The sequence below is a fragment of the Salvelinus sp. IW2-2015 genome, linkage group LG27, assembly GCF_002910315.2.
Source record: "Salvelinus sp. IW2-2015 linkage group LG27, ASM291031v2, whole genome shotgun sequence".
NCBI lineage: Eukaryota > Metazoa > Chordata > Actinopteri > Salmoniformes > Salmonidae > Salvelinus > Salvelinus sp. IW2-2015.
Window position 1 is genome coordinate 23,970,265 of NC_036867.1, and position 20,021 is coordinate 23,990,285.

Sequence of the window (20,021 nt, forward strand, 5' to 3'; positions counted from 1 at the left end):
ACTTAACCAGTAAGGCTACCACAGCATTCTGCAGCGATACGCCATCCCATTTGTTTTGCGCTTAGTGGACTATCATTTGTTTTTCAACAGGATAATGACATAACACACCTCCAGGCTGTGTAAGGGCTATTTGACTAAGAAGGAGAGTGATGGAGTGCTGCATCAGATGACCTGGCCTCCACAATCACCCGACCTCAACCCAATTGAGACGGTTTGGGATGAGTTGGAGAAGCATTCCAGGTGAAGCTGGTTGAGAGAATGCCAAGACTGTGCCACGCTGTCATCAAGGAAAAGGGTGGCTACCTTGAAGAACCTAAAATATTTTTAGATTTGTTTAACAGTTTTTTGGTTACTACATGATTCCATATGTGTTATTTCATAGTTTTAATGTCTTCACTATTATTCTACAATGTAGAAAATAGTAAAAATAAAGAAAACCCCTTGAATGAGTAGGTGTATCCAAACTTTTGACTGGAACTGTATATATATTTTTTATTATTATTATTTCTCTTTTTTGAATAGCACCCCTTGTGTGCACATTCGGTGTATCTGTGAAATCATATGCACGACAATGGTACATCAGTGTGCCTGTATCTGTGTACTATGTAAGATAGATGAAAGATAATACTCTATTACTGTAATCGGCTGGCATGTTTAGCAGCCCATACATTGACAGGTCCTATGGTCTCTCTCTCTCTCTGTGCGGAAGAGAACTAGCCGTACTACTGCTAACCACTAAAACTAATCACAGCCACTTGCCAGCGCCCCTTTCGAACTCTCTTCCCACTAGTAGTGATATGAATTACTGTTTGGTTGCACTGGGCTGGCCCTGCCATGACAAATTATAGAACATGGATTCCTACAGGGAGCTAGGCTTTTGAACAGCACGGTCCGTATCCATGAGTTTATGTGATGGTTAATTATTACCCTAACATAGCGAGGGAGAGGAGGGGGGAGGGTGACAGGGGGCAATCTTTATATGGTCTTTACATGGAGAAGAAAAGTGTAGAAATCAAGGAGGATATGTTCAAGCTTACTCAAAGGTCAGATGCGCTCAGTCTAAGAGAGGAACACAGGGTGTCTTTCCGTTAAATAACCAAGGTAAAATCCAGATTTCAAACACCTGCACTGGTTTAGGGTGTGTCATCAGCGACAGTAGCAAAAGAGAGACAAAAAATAAATAAATAAAATAAAAAGAGAGCGCGAGAGAGAACGAGAAAGAGAGATAACTTTGTGGTGTGTGATGGTGTAGAGATGTGGGCAACGGTGGGTCGATACTAACCTGCTGTGCTCACCATGTACTTCCATTTCACCACATAGGTGTCTCCCTCATGGAACTGTCCGATGCTCTGCCTGGGCAGCCGGCTGTAGGATATGAGATATACTTTGTCAATTGTCCTTTAACCCAACCGCACAGCGTCACACACATAGTACGCATCCCAAATGGCACCCTATTCCTTATACAGTGCCCTATGGGCCCTGCTCAGAACTTACATGTAGCGCATTATGTAGGGAATATGGTGCCATTTGCTACACAGCCATACACACCCACCTGTAGTCAAACTCTAGTATGTGCCAGATGTCCACGGCGGTGGTGCTGATCTCAAAGTGCCTGCGGTCATCCCCCGCCACCGGGCCATAGCCCCGGCCCAGGTCCACTCCATCCAACACCGTACGAACCGGGGTCTGGAGCAGCGGCAGCATCAGGGAGGCATCATAGGCCCGCATCATGTTCTGTTCCGGGCTCTGCTGCTCCTGGGGGGAGGGGAAAGCAACAAAAAGGGTTTAGAAAGAGAAGGGTGAGTAGGGAGGTTAAGATGCGTGTGATGGTTGTTGTGAGGGAGGAGAGGTGGAAATGTGCGATGGGTTGTTGGAACAGAATTAGGTTTTGTTGTCTTGTCTAATTTTGTATGATTTGGCCAGTATTATGGCTTACTTTCTAATAAGGAATGCTTGAGAAGCTACAGAACAAAGGTTTATAAGGAGGTGAACGAAATAAAATGTGTTAAAAACTATTTGGAGCTGTACCTTGTTGTTTTCGTTGAGGTGCTCATGGCCGTTCTTGATGGTACCTTTCTTCTTGGAGTCTGTCCAGTCCAGGAACTTCTCCTTGAACAGGGTGGTCTCGTTGTGTTGCGTCAACCTTCCAAACATAGCCCAGTCTGGACGGCCCTGGCCTTTCCTGCACTCGACAGAGGGAGAAAGAGGACAGATGGAAAGGTACCAGTTGAAATGGGAGAGGAGGGGTAGAGAGGTAAAATAGTTTATAATGGGAGAGGTAGAGGTAGAGGTGGAGGGGACAGAGGCTATTTGTAGCTTTTAATTTGATATTTTATTTAAAGGCCCAATGCAGAAGTTTTATATCAATAACATGTCTGTAAAAGATTTCCATTTAAATGGCAAACTTTTTTTACGCAAAACACTATTTCTCAAGCAATAATTTTGCTAGAACTTTCAGAGTGGTCTGAGTGGGGAGGGGAAAACTAGCTGTTATTGGCAGAAAGGAACTCTCTTATTGGTCTATTAACCAATTTACCGCATGATGATGTCACTACGGAGAACCAAAACACCCGCACAATCAAACCTGCTGATTAGAAGGTCCTGTCTAGATTTTGTGTAGATTGTATTTTCAACCAGCAACTATCAGGAAATAACTGACAAAATGTTTTCATAGTTTTACAGTGTTAGTTTTCACAGCTGTTGTACAATATGATATAAAACACAGMAAAAAAAATTTTWACCTTTTTTTCCCAGGCATATAAGTTCAGAACTATTTCATATTTCCAATGACAACATGGCAAATGCGATTAAAGAAGCCTACCAACTTGTCTATGGGCATAGAGGCAGAGACAGGTTGTTTCGTGCAGAGCGGAGCGATGACACTCCTGCCCATTTATAGGAGTCTCCCCTAGCCTCTTAGCTGTTGACACATAGTGGAATACTTGGCTAGGGTACCTATTGGAGGGGGGCATGTTTTTAAAATTTTTTTTTTAGTTTGTTGTAATTTTACCCCCATTTTCTCCCCAATTTCGTGGTATCCAACTGTTAGTAATTACTATCTGGTCTCATCGCTACAACTCCCGTACGGGCTCGGGAGAGACGAAGGTCGAAAGCCATGCGTCCTCCGAAACACAACCCAACCAAGCCACACTGCTTCTTATGTCGGAGGAAACACCGTGCACCTGGCGACCTTGGCTAGCGCGCACTGCGCCCGGCCCGCCACAGGAGTCGCTGGTGCGCGTTGAGACAAGGATATCCCTACCGGCCAAACCCTCCCTAACCCGGACGACGCTAGGCCAATTGTGCGTCGCCCCACGGAGGGGGGCATGTTGTACAACCTGTACTCACCTGGGTGGTTTTAAGAAGGCAGCTCAATGATATTTGTAAACGCAAATTAACTGAAAGTGGTGGACTTTAAAGAGAAATGTTTTCATGGTCATTATTATACTTTGTGTGTTGCGTGTTTGTGTGGGAGACAGAATATGAGTGGATATATAGCTGGGTATGAGTGTCTGAAACATACCTGAGTATAAGTGTCTGTGAGCCATACCTGGGTATGAGTGAGTTGCACTCTCCAGGGTCCAGGGGGTTAATGTCACAGTTTGTGTAGTCGAAGGTTCCGTTCCACAGGTGTTTAGCCAGCTGGAAGGCAACTTTTCTCTGGGCCAGAGTCACCTCCTTACCGTGCCACACATACACCTCACTGCCAAAGTCAAACACCAACACCTATAGGAGAGCAGAGCAGAGAGGCAGCAATCAGTACCAGTACAATGCTATTATGCACTTCAGCTCAAAATGGTCATTTGGAAGTGAGGAACTGTAGCAGGTCAGGTCAGAGTAGTGTACCTGTCAGTGTCTAACAATCTCTATTAAGGAGTTACAGCAGTGTCTGATCAGCCAGGATCCAGTCAGAATGGAAATCTAAATCCAGCCCAAACAATGTTAGTAGAAGTAATGTCTGACCTGTTTGGGGCTGAGCAGCGTGCATCGGGGAACCTTCCCCCAGAAGTCATCATCGGGGACCAGTTTGTCGTCCACTAGGCGGTAGATGCAATTGGTTTCTACGACGGCGCTCTCATACAGCTCATCCTCGTCTGGTGTCCCCGCGGCTACAGGAAGAACACAGGAAGTTAGAAACTGTCACGAAATTTCATAAAACTATCATCAATGTCAGAAACTGACGATACCGGGAAAACAGGGAAGCCTTTCTGGGTACCACTTCAGTTGGAAGGGTACCTACATAAGGACTTCAGAACACATTCATAACCCCTACATATCACATTCATAAGAAGTTTCTACTAATTTGGGATTGCTCCTACATAGCAGAGACAAAAGATGGGGCGTCCCCCAAACTGATTAAAATATGAACAGACAGTTAGCCTTACACTGGTAGCTGGTCTGTCCGCCCAGAATCTTCCAGAACTCCTTAGCAGCGTAGCTGTGTGTGTTGATACCCTCCTCGATCAGCTCTACATAGTTGGCACGGCAGCCCAGATCTCTCTTGGTCTGGATGAACTGGGCCAGCTCAGCAGCCTGAGAAAGAAAGACACAGACAATAAGAAAACAGTTCATTCGAGGACTAAAATAAGTAATTCACCACTGATGTTTTGATGTGTCATTGTTCCACAGTTAGATATTTAGCTATTGGTAAATAGATATGTTCTTAAGAAGCATATCCTGAGATGGGCCTCCTATGCAAGAGTTTTGAACAAACCCCCAGGGGTTTTTGCAGGTTGACAAAGTGTAGTCAACTTTGTTCTAAGGGCTGAAAGAATCTGTTTGGTTTAGGGCAGATCAAATCTGATTGGTTTCTAAAAGGTCAATGGGCGTCTAGCAGAAGCACAACTTTTAAAAACATGGTAAAGGTTTTAATTGAGAATCTTGTAAATAAAACTAGTTGTAACATTTGTAATGCTATTTGCTCCTAACAATGCAGTAAAATAAAACATTTTAATAAAAAAAATACAACAAATCAAGAAATCTCGAAATCCAACTTCTTGTCAATAGGGGGGGCCATTTCGACTTTGTAAAAAATTTGTTCCCAAATTAAACTGCCTCGTACTCAATTCTTGCTCGTACAATATGCATATTATTATTACTATTGGATAGAAAACACTCTCTAGTTTCTAAAACCGTTTGAATTATATCTGTGAGTAAAACAGAACTCGAGTTGGAGCAATCTTCCTGTCAGGAAGTGAGAAATCTGAAATTGGGAACTCTGTTCCTGGGTCAGTTAAATAATTTGCAATTATTCTATTGGTCGACAAGCACTGCATGCGATTTCCCCTAGATGTCAGCAAGCGTTGAGAATTGGAATGGTGTTACTAGGTAGATCTGWGGCAGTATAAATAGGCTTGGCACGAGGGGTGCACCCTTTTCAACGTTCGTCATGGCGCAAAGCAGACCTCAGGATGGCATTCTGAGAAGCTCATGTTATCGGCGTTAGATATATCCGGCTCTGATTTTATTCGATATAGGTGTTAGAAACATCATAACGTAGTTATTTTAAACCGAGTTATATCAGTTTATATGAGTATATTGCGATTTTCGGAATTTTCTTTGTCCTGCGTTTTGAAGAGTTGGGCATGTCTGGGCCACATAGCTAATGTTTGCTGCTAATTACACGGTTGAAGACAACATTCTACAGCCGAGCAACGATTATTATGGACAAAGGACAACTTGCCCAAGATTCTGATGGAAGCTCATCAAAAAGTAAGAACTATTTATGATGTTAATTCGTTGTTCTGTTGAAAAATGTAAAACTACTATTCCGCCATTAATTTCGGTGCGGTCTCGCTTTAACGCAAACTGTATGTCGTAGTAACGTTAATTTAAAAAATCTAACACAGCGGTTGCATTAAGAACTAATGTATCTTTCATTTGCTGTCCAACCTGTATTTTGTAGTCAAGTTTATGACTAGTTATTGATTAGATTAGGTGCCTCTCCAAGATGGCGCAGGACAGATTGCTTGAAGTTTGGCTACTAATCACATTGTATAACGACGATTTGTGCCGCTACATATGCACATTTTCGAACAAACCCTATATGCATTGTGTAATATGATGTTACAGGACTGTCATCTSATGAAGTTTATGAATGTTAGTCAAAAATTATATATCTTTTGCTGGTTTGTTACGATCCCTAACCTTTGCTGCTGGTAAATGGCTTGTGTTTCTGGCTATTGTGGTAAGCTAATATAATGCTATATTGTAAAACACTTAAAAAATCGGAAATATTGGCTGGATTCACAAGATCTTTGTCTTTCATTTGCTGTACACCATATATTTTCCAGAAATGTTTTATGATGAGTATTTAGGTATTTCACGTTGGTCTCTGTAATTATTCTGGCTGCTTCGGCGCTATTTCAGATTGCAGCTGCAATGTAGAACTGTGATTTATACCTGAAATATGCACATTTTTCTAACAAAACATATGCTATACAATAAATATGTTATCAGACTGTCATCTGATGAAGTTGTTTCTTGGTTAGTGACTATTTATATCTTTATTTGGTCGAATCTGTGATAGCTACCTATGCAGGAAAAGAATGGTGGAGAAAAAAAGTTGTGTCTTTTGCTATGGTGGTTAGCTAATAGAAATACATATTGTGTCTTCCCTGTAAAACATTTTAAAAATCAGAAATGATGGCTGGATTCACAAGATGTGTATCTTTCATTTGGTGTCTTGGACTTGTGATTTCATGAACATTTTATTATATGATATCCCTGTGGCTTTAGGCTAGGCTATGCTAGTCAGCTTTTTTGATGGGGGGGATCCCGGATCCGGGTTTGTGACTCGTTAACAACCCAAATAGCACTAACAGTAATCCAAATTCAATCTATTGTGGAAGAACCACCAGAGGGCAGGCTGGGCTCACAGATGGTAGCCCAACAAGGCATGGGAGACAAGGTAACCAGAGGCAATTAAGCACAGCTGACACTACTAATGAGATATTCTCCTTCCCCTATAAGAGAGAGTATGGAACCAGCAGAGAAGGGGGAAGAACTAGCTCTGGAAGATGGCCACCGAGAGAGAGGAGCTATCTATGAAGAACCATTAAGACGGTGACAATCCGGTGACTTTTGTTGTAGTTTAAAGACAATCGTATTGTGTTCCTGTTTGATCTGGAGAAGAAGATTTTCATTGATTATGTTGGAGTGTTTGTGTTGACCAAATGCCCTCAATATAGAACTGTGTTCAATCAAGAAACCTACTCCTGACTCGTTTGTTCCACCTTCCCACTTTAGAGTGACGCCCAACACTGGACGAATTTACACAACATGAATGATATGTACAGCAGTAGATATTAGAGTGGGCTATGTCAAGAATCCAGTATATAAATACATATACGGTGGATATAAACAGTAACTAAAATGCAATGTACAGTAGTAGAAATATTAGTGAGCCATGTCGAGAATACAGTATTTACTGTAAATACACAGTACACAACCCCATGGCAAAATGGATAGAATTGCAGGAAATTAGCTTCCTAACCCGAGTCAAGAATATAAATACGCTACATGAGTCATGACCAAAAGTATGCGGACACCTGCTCGTCGAACATCTCCTTCCAAATCCATGGGCATTAATATGGAGTTGGTCCCCCTTTGCTGCTATAACATCCTCCACTGGAAGGCTTTCCACTAGATGTTAGAACATTGCTGAGGGGACTTCCTTCCATTCAGCCACAAGAGCATTAGTGAGGTCGGGCACAGATGTAGGGCGATTAGGCCAGACTCCCCGTCGGCGTTCCAATTCATCCCAATGGTGTTCGATGGGTTGAGGTCAGGGCTCTGTCAAGTTCTTCCACACCGATCTCGACAAACCATTTCTGTATGGACCTCGCTTTGTGCATGGGGGCATTGTCATGCTGAAACCGGAAAGGGCGTTTCCCCAAACTGTTGCCACAAAGTTGGAAGCACAGAATCGTCTATGGGGTATGTTACTGAGTATGTTACAGTCCCTTATGTCTCTCTGAAAGGAGATCCTCGCCCTGAGCTAGTCTACTTTATTGTCCAGGGACTGAACGTCAGCAAGAAATATACTCAGAAGCGAGGGATGGTTTGCTCGCCGCCTGAGCCTGACAAACACCCCACTTCTCCTCCATCTTCTCCAGCATCAAAGTTTTGGTGTAGCACCCGGGATGAATGGGGCTGCCTCAGGAAGTCTAGACAAAGAAGCTAGGTCAGGAAAGTCGAATTTCTGGTGAGTGACCGCAATCTAACATCCCAAAAGTTATTTTCAAAAAGTAGGTAATAATACTAAAAACATTCACAAAAATAATGTAAGAAATAACAGACACAAATTTTTGCAAAGTTATCTAGGAGCTAAAAACAGGGTGACCATGTTTGTCAGCACCATCATTTCTAAAGAGCATAAGAGTCAAATGTAGCACGCTAGCAGCAACCAATCGAATTTGTTCTGCCCTAAACCAATCAAATTATTTCTGCCATTAGAACAAAGTGGACTACACTTTATGTCAATCTGCTTGGGGTTTTATAGTCTGAATTATAGTTTTTTTTTATAGAATTTTAGAATGAAGTCTGTGTTCCTCCTGGCCATACAGAGTTTAGAGTTCAGTTGAGCAGAGTATGTCTAAAACAATGGCTCTAGGTCTGGGTTGATGTGTCACTGTGTGGCTTCCTGTTACTGCAGCTCCCCACACACACACACACTTCCTGTGTTGCTAGCTCCCACTACAATGCAGTACATTAATCAAAAATAACAAGCAAAATAGTATTTACTTCCTACACGTGATGTAGCACACGCCTAATAATTACAAAGTCCCTTTAAACCTCACTGACAGATGGTTACTCGCGTTCATCTATGGAGTATAGAAACATACCTAATGTAACTACACTGAACAAAAATATAAATGCAACATGTTTATGTTTCATTAGCTGAAATAAAAGATCGCAGAAATTTTCCATATGCATAAAAGGCGTATTTCTCTAAAATGTTGTGCTCAAATTTGTTTGCATTCCACAGGCCACAACCAACAGCKTGATCAACTCTATGCGAAGGATTTGTGTCGCTGCATGAGGCAAATATTGGTCACACCAGATACCGACTGGTTTTCTGGTCCTCGTCCCTACCTTTTTAAAAAGTTATTTGTGACCAACAGATGCATATCTGTATTCCCAGACATGTGCAATCCATAGATTAGGGCCTAATGAATTTATTTAAATTGAGCTACTTCCTCATATAACTCAGTAAAATCTTTGAAATTGTTGCGTTTATATTTTTGTTCAGTATAAATAAGACAACACTGAGCAGCAATCCTTACAATATATGTATGACAACATTGGTGCATGTGTTTTGATCAGTGTGTCTGATAAGCCTGTACTTTTATCATGTTACCCCTGCTCATGAACCGAATTTCCCTCTAGGGACAATAAGTTACATATAACACCAAGAGCAAGAAGACTGAATGAAAATTAACATGGCAGACTCACCTTGGCCTTCTCGATGACGTTGGCAAACTCTCCGGTCCAGACAAAGCAGTGATGGGGAGTGATGAGCAGAAAGCAATCCCCGCTGTTTAGAGAGGACGCTCTGGGCTCCACTAGTCTGGTCTGGACGTGCCGTCGGCCTGGTTATTATAAACCAGACAGAAACAAACAAAGACAGACAGACACAGATAGGCATATATTATCAAATGTTTTGATCTTGATCTTAACGGCATTTAAGAAGAAATCATTAATAGAGTCATTAACAGGGCTCGGGTCAAAATAGTGCACTATATATGGAATATGGGTGCCATTTTGGACATACCCTAAGGGTGTTTTTAAGATTAGAATAGGTCTGGTTGGTTTAGGTCTGGTTGGTTTTATTGGATTTGGGCTGGATTAGGGAGGGGGGGGATTGGCAGGACAGGCTAGCCCAGGGTAGAGTGAGGTGACCTGGGTAACATGATTAAGCACCACAGCTGCATGGAAGAGGTGTAGAGAAGGAACCAAAACAACCACAAAAAAACACAAAAACATCCTCTGGAAAAGAAAGGACACCCTTCAAGAGCATCCTTCGTTGCTTTGGGTAAAAATTGCCAATTAGGCCATTTTTCTCTGTGGACCCAAGCACAGCAGCACTAGGAAATGGGTTACTACTGTGACAGATGTGGCTGCAATAAGCAGTGCAAACAGGCACAACTTACACAATCCTTTCTTATTTCCCCAAACTAAAAGACAACAAGGGCAAAACAATAATATAATTCAGCCAATTAGCATGCAGCAGCAGACAGCCATCTGCATCCCAAATGGCACCCCATTCCCTTTATTCCCAAAGGGCTCTGGTCAAAAATAGTGCGCTATATAGGGAATAGGGTGCCATTGAGGATGTAGCCAACGTTTTGCTGCTCACTGTTCTGGATGGTTTGCCTTAGCATGCTTGTTATAGGCTACAGTCTCCTTGATACATGGAAGAGGAAGATGTGCTTCCTGCCCTCAATATTTGTCTAATCTAGGCGAATGACCTCTCTGATGACTGAGGCTGCATCCCAAATCCCCTACATAGTGCACTACATAATGAATAGGGAGCCATTTGAGACACAACCTGAGATATTTTTCTCCTCAATGTGACGCGACAGTCAAAGAAAACACTGCCTTCCTTCTTTGTGAGGATGAAACCATTATCAGAATACTACACATAAATTATTACTCCAGTCCCTTTCTTGTCATTGTAAGATGATATACTATGAGACTGTCTGTTACTTTGTGTGAAATGTGTTTGGGATTCCAGCTCAGATTTATCCTCTAAACTGTTGCGTTTACTGTAGCATTGTTGACCTGCATGTCTCTCCAAAGAACTACTAGGAAATGGCAGTGGAGGGAGCGCGTGGTTGGTTTCAAGGCCGTTTCTTTATTTAACCTTGACTTTGATAGGGAGTCATGCTGAGACCAATAATTATTTTACAGATGAGCCCTGTAATTACAGAAATACAAATTAATCAATATAAAAAGCAAAACAGAGATACAAAGCAATCATAGAAAACAAATACACTCCATTCAAAATATCCTCGACAAGAAAACTTCTCTAGAGCAGTGGTTCCCAAACTTTTTATAGTCCCGTACCCCTTCAAATATTCAACCTCCAGCTGGTACCCCCTCTAGCACCAGCGTCAGCGCACTCTCAAATGTTGTTTTTTGCCATCATTGTAAGCCTGCCACACACAATACAGTTATTAAACATAAGAATGAGTGTGAGTTGTCACAACCCGGCTCGTGGGAAGTGACAAAGAGCTCTTATAGGACCAGGGCACAAATAATAATATAATAATCAATAATTTTGCTCTTTATTTAACCATCTTACATATAACACCTTACTTGTTCATCGAAAATTGTGAATAACTCACCACAAGTTAATGAGAAGGATGTGCTTGAAAGGATGCACATAAATCTGCAAGGTTGGATTGTATTGGAGAGTCTCAGTCTTAAATCATTTTCCACACGCAGTCTGTGCCTGTATTTAGATTTCATACCAGTGATGGCCGGGAATCCACCCTCACATTGGTACTTGGTTGCAAAGGACATGGCGATTTGCCAAGGCAGGATACTCTGAGCGCAGCCCAATCCAGAAATTTGTCAGTGGCTTCTGATTAAATTAAATTTTCACAGAACCGATTGTTGCAATTTCAATGAGTCTCTCTTGTTCAGATATCGGTAATTGGACTGGGGGCAGGGCATGAAAAGGATAACGAATCGAGTTGTTTGTGTCATCCGTTTCAAGAAAGTGCCTGCGTAATTGCTCCCCCAACTCACTCAGGTGCTTCGCTATATCACATTTGACATTGTCCGTAAGCTTGAGTTCATTTGCACACAACAAAATCATACAATAATGGAAAGACCTGTGTGTTGTCTTTGTTAATGCAGACAGAAGAGCTCCAACTTCTTAATCAAAGCCTCAATTTTGTCCCGCACATTGAATATAGTTACGGAGAGTCCCTGTAATCCTAGATTCAGATCATTCAGGTGAGAAAAAATCACCCAGATAGGCCAGTCATGTGAGAAACTCGTCATCATGCAAGCGGTCAGACAACTGAAAATGATGGTCAGTAAAGAAAACTTTAAGCTCATCTCTCAATTTAAAAAAACGTGTCAATACTTTGCCCCTTGACAACATACAATTCTGTATGTTGTAAAAGCGTTAAATGGTCGCTGCCCATGCAAGATGGCGCCGACAGAGATGGTCGCCTCGCTTCGAGTCCTAAGGAAACTATGCAGTATTTTTTATTTATTTTATTATTTCTTACATTGTTACCCCAGGAAATCTTAAGTCGTATTACATACAGCTGGGAAGAACTATTGGATATAAGAGTGACGTCAACCAATATTACGACCAGGAATACGACTTTCCCGAAGTGGATCCTCGGGGGTAATACACTCGATCACTACTACTAACTTCCGTGATGCATACAAATCCCTCCCCCGCCCTATCTCCATTGACTAGAACCATTCAACGCTGGTCTGACCAATTGGAATCCACGCTTCAATGTTGGTTTGACTCGGTGAGTGAGTTTATAAAGAAGTACATTGGAGATGTACCCACTGTGACTATTAAAACCTACCCTAACCAGAAACRGTGGACGGATGGCAGCATTTGCGCAAAACTGAAAGTGCAAACCACCGCATTTAACCATGGAAAGAGGTCTGGGAATATGCCTGAATATAAACAGTTTAGTTATTCCCTCTGCAAGGCAATCAAACAGGAGAAATGCCGGAACAGGGACAAAGTGGAGTCACAATTCAACAGCTCAGCCACGAGACCTATGTGGCAGGGTATACAGGAAATCACAGACTACAAAAAGAAAACCAACCACGTCACGAACACCAACGTCACGCTTCCAGACAAACTAAACACCTTCTTTGTCCGCTTTGAGGATAATACAGTGCCACCGTTGCGGCCTGCTAACAAGGACTGCCCCCCCCCCCCCCCCCCCTTCTCCGTGGCCGATGTGAGTGAAACATTTAAACGTGTTAACCCTCGCAAGGCTGCTGGCCCAGACGGCATCCCAAGCCACGTCCTCAGAGCATGTGCAGACCAGCTGGCTGGTGTGTTTACAGACATATTAAATCGCTACCTATCCCAGTCTGCTGTCCCCACATGCTTCAAGATGGCCACCATTGTTCCTGTACCCAAGGCAAAGATAACTGAATGAAATGACTACCGTCCCGTACCACTCACTTCTGTCATCATTAAGTGCGACCAGTCCAGAATCTTATCACCTCCATGTTACCCGGCCACCCTAGACCCACTTCAGTTTGCATATCACCCCAACAGGTCCACAGACGATGCAATCGCCATCACACTGCCCTATTTTAATTATTATTTTTTGTTTAACTTTCATTTAACTAGGCAAGTCAGTTAAGAACAAATTCTTATTTACAATGATGGCCTAGGAACAGTGGGTTAAATGCCTTGTTCGGGGAAGAATTACAGATTTTACCCTGTCAACTCGGGGATTCAATCCACCAACCTTTCGGTTACTGGTCCAATGCTCTAACCACTAGGCTACCTGCCGCCCCGATCCCATCTGGACAAGATGAATACCTATGTAAGAATGATATTCATTGACTACAGCTCAGCATTCAACAGCATAGTACCCTCCAAGCTCATCATCAAGCTGGAGGCCCTGGGTCTCAACGCCACCCTATGCAATTGGGTCCTGGACCTTCTGAAGGGCCGCCCCCAGGTGGTAAAGGCAGGAAGCAACATCTCCACCCCGCTGACCCTCAACACTAGGGCCCCACAAGGGTGCGTGCTCAGCCCCATCCTGTACTCCCTGTTCACCCACGGCCGCATGGCTATGCACGCCTCCAACTCAATCATCAAGTTTGCAGACGACACAACAGTAGTGGGCTTGATTACCAACAACGACGAGACAGCCTAAAGGGAGGAGGTGAGGGCACTAGGACTGTGGTGTCAGGAAAACATCCTCTCACTCAACGTCAATCAAACAAAGGAGATGATCGTGGACTTCAGGAAACAGCAGAGGGAGCACCCCCCTATCCACATCGAAGTGACAGCAGTGGAGAGGGTGGAAAGATTAAATCCCTCGGCGTACACATCACAGACAAACTGAAATGGTCCACCCACACAGCCAGTGTGGTGAAGAATGTTCAACAGCGCCACTGCAACCTCAGGAGTCTGAAGAAATGTGGCTTATCACCCAAAACCCTCACAAACTTACAGATGCACAATCGAGAGCATCCTGTCGGGCTGTATCACAGCCTGGTACGGCAACTGCACCACCCTCAACCACAAGGCCCACGAGAGCCACTGCCTGTTCACACCGCTACCATCCAGAAGGCGAGGTCAGTGCAGGTGCATCAAAGCTGGGACCTAGAGACAGAAAAACAGCTTCTATCTCGAAGCCATTGGACTGCTAAACAGCAATAACTAACTCATAGAGGCTGCTGCCTACATTGAGACCCAATCACTGGTCACTTTAATAAATTGATCACTAGTCACTTTAAACAATGCCACTTTAATAATGTTCACATTACTCATATTATTACATTACTCATATCATAAACTCAGCAAAAAAAGAAATGCCCCATTCAAAGATAATTCGTAAAAATACAAATAACTTCACAGATCTTCATTGTAAAGGGTTTAAACACTGTTTCTTAATGGTTGTTAAGACACTAACAGCTTACAGACGGTAGGCAATTAAGGTCACAGTTATGAAAACCTAGGACACTAAAGAGGCCTTTCTACTGACTCTGAAAAACACCAAAAGAAAGATGCCCAGGGTCCCTGCTCATCTGTGTGAACGTGCCTTAGGCATGCTGCAAGGAGGCATGAGGACTGCAGATTTTCTTTCTACCTCTGTTTCCACTCCTTTCCTCTTTTGACCTTACCCTTCCCAGTCACCTCCCACCCACAAGGTAAGCAATACACTTGACCTCATCTTCACTATAGGCTGTTCTCACCTACTAACCTCACTGCAACCCCATCCATGTCTCTAATCACTACTTTGTTTCTTTTTCTCACCATATTTACTCCAACCGTACCCACTCAGCCTCGACCCAGATGGTCATGTGCCGCCGCAATCTTTGCTCTTGCTCTCCCTCTCTCCCACTACTCTCTCCTCTTCTATCCTTTTGCCTCTTTTGCTAAATTCTTCTCCCTCCTGTCTCCTTAATATGCCTCTTCATCCTACTCTCCTCCCTTTCCACATCCTTTGTCTCACTGTCCCCTTTCCTCTCCTCCCTTTCCTCCTAGCTGATTTTATTGATTTATTTGGATCCCCATTAGCCGACCCCAATGGCGACAGCTAGTCTTACTGGGTGCTGACACATAACGAAAAAGACATTACAGACAAAATACTTTATAATTTACATACCTTTAAAAATGTTAACATTTAATGTGTGTGTGCATCTATCAGTTACACATACGTCAGCACATACAATGAGTAGGTCACATGGGGGAGAGGCGCTGTGCCGCCAAAAATGTATTGTATGCTGCTGCTTAAATGATGTAATATGCCAGGGAGATATGTATACTGTAGCTAAGAAAGTAATACTAAGTGTATGTTGTGTAGTAAGCTGTTAATAGCCCAATAGCCCACCCTAATAATTGTCTAATTTCCCCCTCTTTCGCCTTCCTGTTCTGACTTGGTGGTGCACTTGTAGCCTACAGCCTGTTTTAGAGAAATGTCATCTTTGAATATTGTAAGAGCTTTCATTGCCTGCTTATATGCCCCCTTATCCTACGGTTCTGACTTGGTGTACAGGGAGAACACTGTCAAAACGGTCCATGTTCTGAATTCTGTCACTGTACATTTCAAAAGTGCTGAACAAATAGTTATATTGACTACGTCTGACCTAGCTTGCTCATTAATGTCTTAATCGAAATCATGGATATCCACTCGTCGTCCCCTTTTGCCATTGTTTGTACATCTCTATTGTCAGTAGAAACCACATTTGTTTAAGCAAGTCAGCCATTTGTGCGCGTGTCAGTGTTGTGTGTAAATTGACTATGCAAACAATTTGGAATTTCCAACACATTAATGTTTCTTATAAAAACAAGAAGTGACGCAGTCAGTCTTTCCTTAACTCTTAGCCAAGAGAGACTTGCATGCATAGTATTKATATTAGCCCTCTGATTACAATGAAGAGCAAGACTTGCGGCTCTGTTCTGGGCCAGGTGCAGTTTAACTAAGTCTTTCTTTGCAGCCTTGACCATATGACTGGACAATAATCCCCGTAAGATAAAACTAGATCCAGCAGGACTTGAATATATATGTTTTGACCACGACAATTTACAATCTAAGGTAACACCAAGTAATCTCCTAAACGTGTTCAGTCACACCATTCATTACTAGATTCAGCTGAGGTCTTGAACTTAGGGAATGATTTGTACCAAATACAATGCTCTTAGCTTTAGATATGTTCAGGACCAGTTTTATACTGGCCACCCATTCCAAAACAGACTGCAACTCTTTGGTAAGGGCAGTGACTCGATTAGCTGTGGTTGCTGATGTGTATATGGTTGAATCATCAGCATACATGGACAAACATGCTTTGTTTAATGCCAGTGGTAGGTCACTGGTAAAAGAGTAGAGGGCCTAGAGAGCTGCCCTGTGGTACACCACACTTTACGTGTTTTACATTAGAGAAGCTTCCATTAAAGAAAACCCTCTGAGATATATAAGATAGACAGGTCTGAATCCATGATATGACAGAGGTTGAAAAGCCATAACACATACGTTTTCTCAACAACAGGTTATGGTCAATCATATTAAAGGCTGCACTGAAACCTAAAAGTACAGATCCCACAATTTTCTTATTATCAATTTCTTTCAGCCAACCATCAGTCATTTGTGTCAGTGCAGTACAAGTTGAGTGCCCTTCTCTATAAGCATGCGGAAAGTATGTTGTTAATTGGTTACAGAGTAATAGCATTGTATTTGGTCAAACAGGCTAATGCTAAGATCTGGCAGCAAGCTGATAGGTCTGCTGTTAGAACCAGTAAAGGCCGCTTTACCACTTTTGCGTAGCGGAAGTCTTTGGGCTCCCACCAGGCTTGAGGACAAAGACTTTCCTCTAGGCTCAAAGATATGGATATGGCAGATAGGAGTCAGCTACCATCCTCAGTAGTTTTCCATCTAAGTTGTCAAAAAATAAATATATATTTTACCTTCATTTAACTAGGCAAGTCAGTTAAGAACAAATTGTTATTTACATTGACGGCCTACCATGGAACAGTGGGTTAACTGCCTTGTTCAGGGGCAGAACAACAGATTTTTACCTTGTCAGCGCGGGGATTCAATCCAGCAACCTTTCGGTTACTGGCCCAATGCTCTAACCACTAGACTACCTGCCGCCCTGTTAATGCCAGGAGGTTTATCATTATTAACAAATAACAATAATTTYTTTTTTGTTGTTCCGTTCTGGGGCTGAGTGATTCACTGCTTGCTAACAGAACAGGGCTGCGGACCGCTGAGCGGAATACGAAACTTCCGGAGGACTTATCATCCTCCCACTCCCTCCTCTCTACCTTCCTTTCCTCTGTATCGCCTATTTCTGTCACTCTACATTCAAGCTTCTGCCTCCAACCCTGAGAAACTTCTCCAAACTTCTCTTAATCCTCCACCTCCTCTCCTCCCCTCCCTCTAAGCGGACCACTGAAAAAAAGTTGACGACATCCGCTCCTCATTCACTCAGCCTACTGAGCCCACTCACACAGAACATTCTTTCCCTTATTCTCCCTTCTCTCTCCAGATGAAATCCTGCAACTAGTGATGTCCGGCCGCACAACAACCTGCCCACTTAACCCCGTCCCCTCCTTTCTTCTCCAGACCATCTCTGGAGACCTTATCCCATTCCGCACTTCCCTCATCAACTCATCCCTGACTACTGGCTGCATCCTCTCTGACATTAAGATGGCCAGAATCTCTCCCCTCCTCAAGAAACCAACACTCGACCACTCTAATGTCAAAAACAAGAGACTGGTATCCCTTATTTAATTTCTTTCTGAAACACTTGAGTGCATGGTCTCTGACCAACGCTCTCATTATCTCTCTCAGAATGATCTTCTTGACCCTAACCAGTCAGGCTTCAAGGCGGCTCACTAAGACCACTGTCCTTTGTGTCACAAATGCTCTCCGCTCTGCCAAAGCTGACTCGCTCCTCTGTCCCTCTCAGGGTTGGGCGTCTCAGGCTCTCCCCCAACCTGGCAGGTCACTCCTACCAGGTGGTGTGGAGAGGATCTGTGTCTGTATCACGTGCCCTCACTACATGTGTCCCCCAAGCTCGGTTCTAGGCCCTCTCCTCTTTACACCAAGTCACTCGGCTCCGTCATATCCTCACATGGTCTCTCCTATTATTGCTGTACGGATGACACTCAACCACTTTCTCCTTCCACCCCTTCCGACACCCAGTTGGCGACAGGCCTCTCTGTGTGCCTGGCAGACATCTCAGCTCGACAAAACAGAGCTCCTCTTCTCTAAAATGCTAATTAAAAGCGTCACTGATAGAAATAAATCTCAGTAGTCTGACAACTTGCTTAAGCAGGGAAGGAGAGGAATTTCCACGCTTCAGTGCATTAACTGTTTTCCAGCATTTTGACAGAGCACAAGCAGAGTCGGATAAAAAAAAGTAACTTGATTTGGCTTTCTTAATTGCGGAGGTGCATCTATTTCGCAGCTGCCTGAAAAGCTGCCAATCAGCTACAGAGTTTCTAGCTTTAGCACAGGCCTGATTTRTCATAATAAACAGATCTGTAAATTCTACAGAGAACCAAGGATTTGTTCTATTTTTGACTCCAAGGCATTTAAAAAAGGGGGCGTGTGTCTGCTAAAAATATAAAAATAGCTGAAAAAAATGCAGGGTCAGGCATAGAGAGTAATACATATCATAAAGAAACCTTTGGGCAGAAAATATGTTATATCCCCATGAAAGGTGAGAGTAACATACCTGTCAGTATCTAAACATTTCTGCTTAGAGGGTTGTGTGTGTGGGGCTAACATGTAACGATGTACGCTGAGAGTCGGGAAGCAAGTTCAGGGAGTGAATCATTTAATAAATAAATTAAAACATAACACAAAACAAGAAACACAAACAACGCGCAGACATGAAACTGAAACAATGACGACTGGGGAAGAAACCAAAAGGGAGTGACATATAAAGGGCAGGTAACGAAGGAGGTGATGGAGTCCAGGTGAGTGTCATAATGTGTTGTTGCACGTAACGGTGGTGACAGGTGTGCGCCATAATGAGCGGACTGGTGACCTAGAGGCCGGAGAGGGAGCACACGTGACATAACCACATTCTTTCCCTGTTTTTGTTTTTATCTGGGCATGACTGACTGATGACCTTGTACCTTTTGGGGGGGGGGGGGTTGAGTGGTCATCTGTCCATCTCACCTTTGACTTGCAAGAGCATGAGTTTCTTGTAGGGCACGGCGCTGTTGTTGGACATCTGGTCGGAGATGTTGACACTACGCAGGTTGACACTGCTGAAGTTCTCCTTACTGGCCAAACCCGCCAGAGCCACCTCAGAGAATCCACTATTTTTATTCACTGGAACAAAGAGATGGAGCCATAAGTTAGAGGAGTTATAAAGAAACACAATATACCATATAATTAGGAATCGGAACACTTGAATGGAAATTAACCTTCTTACGATGGCATAGATGTGGTAAGGGAGTCAATGGAACGCAGACGTTCTTAACTGTAAACACAGTTGATTTGTAACGATGACATGAACATATGTTGGGGTTGACATCCATACAAGCATCATACGCAGATTTTTTACCTCAAAACAATATGAAATACACATTAAAACAATAGCCTAAATGTATACATTTTGCTGGGGGGCAATGAGGTGACTCGGGATCTTTCCCCCACGTGTTTCCATGGCAATTCCACTGTTTTGGTTGATTTCGATTGACCTCTTTACCGCATCTATAAAATGTCAGCCATTATGGTATGGGAGTTGGTCAACCATGGTTTGCTGGTGCAATGAATTTGAAGAATGTTTGTTAACTATCCAGAGAGTTTTAGTGGAACGATTCCATT

At 43.0% G+C, this 20,021-nt stretch overlaps 1 protein-coding gene across 2 annotated transcripts in view; it reads right to left on the minus strand.

Moving 5' to 3' along the window:
* LOC111953587 (supervillin-like) overlaps nucleotides 1-20,021 on the minus strand; it is a 161,361-nt gene that overhangs the window by 27,785 nt on the left and 113,555 nt on the right. For both annotated transcript variants that reach the window (XM_023972964.2, XM_070435460.1), the window contains 8 exons: nucleotides 19,368-19,523; nucleotides 9,457-9,593; nucleotides 4,386-4,533; nucleotides 3,964-4,109; nucleotides 3,551-3,726; nucleotides 2,029-2,182; nucleotides 1,553-1,755; nucleotides 1,283-1,365 (listed from right to left, as the gene is read on the minus strand). In XM_023972964.2, the coding sequence (XP_023828732.1) occupies nucleotides 1,283-1,365; nucleotides 1,553-1,755; nucleotides 2,029-2,182; nucleotides 3,551-3,726; nucleotides 3,964-4,109; nucleotides 4,386-4,533; nucleotides 9,457-9,593; nucleotides 19,368-19,523 (1,203 nt within the window). The remainder of the gene's footprint in view (nucleotides 1-1,282; nucleotides 1,366-1,552; nucleotides 1,756-2,028; nucleotides 2,183-3,550; nucleotides 3,727-3,963; nucleotides 4,110-4,385; nucleotides 4,534-9,456; nucleotides 9,594-19,367; nucleotides 19,524-20,021) is intronic.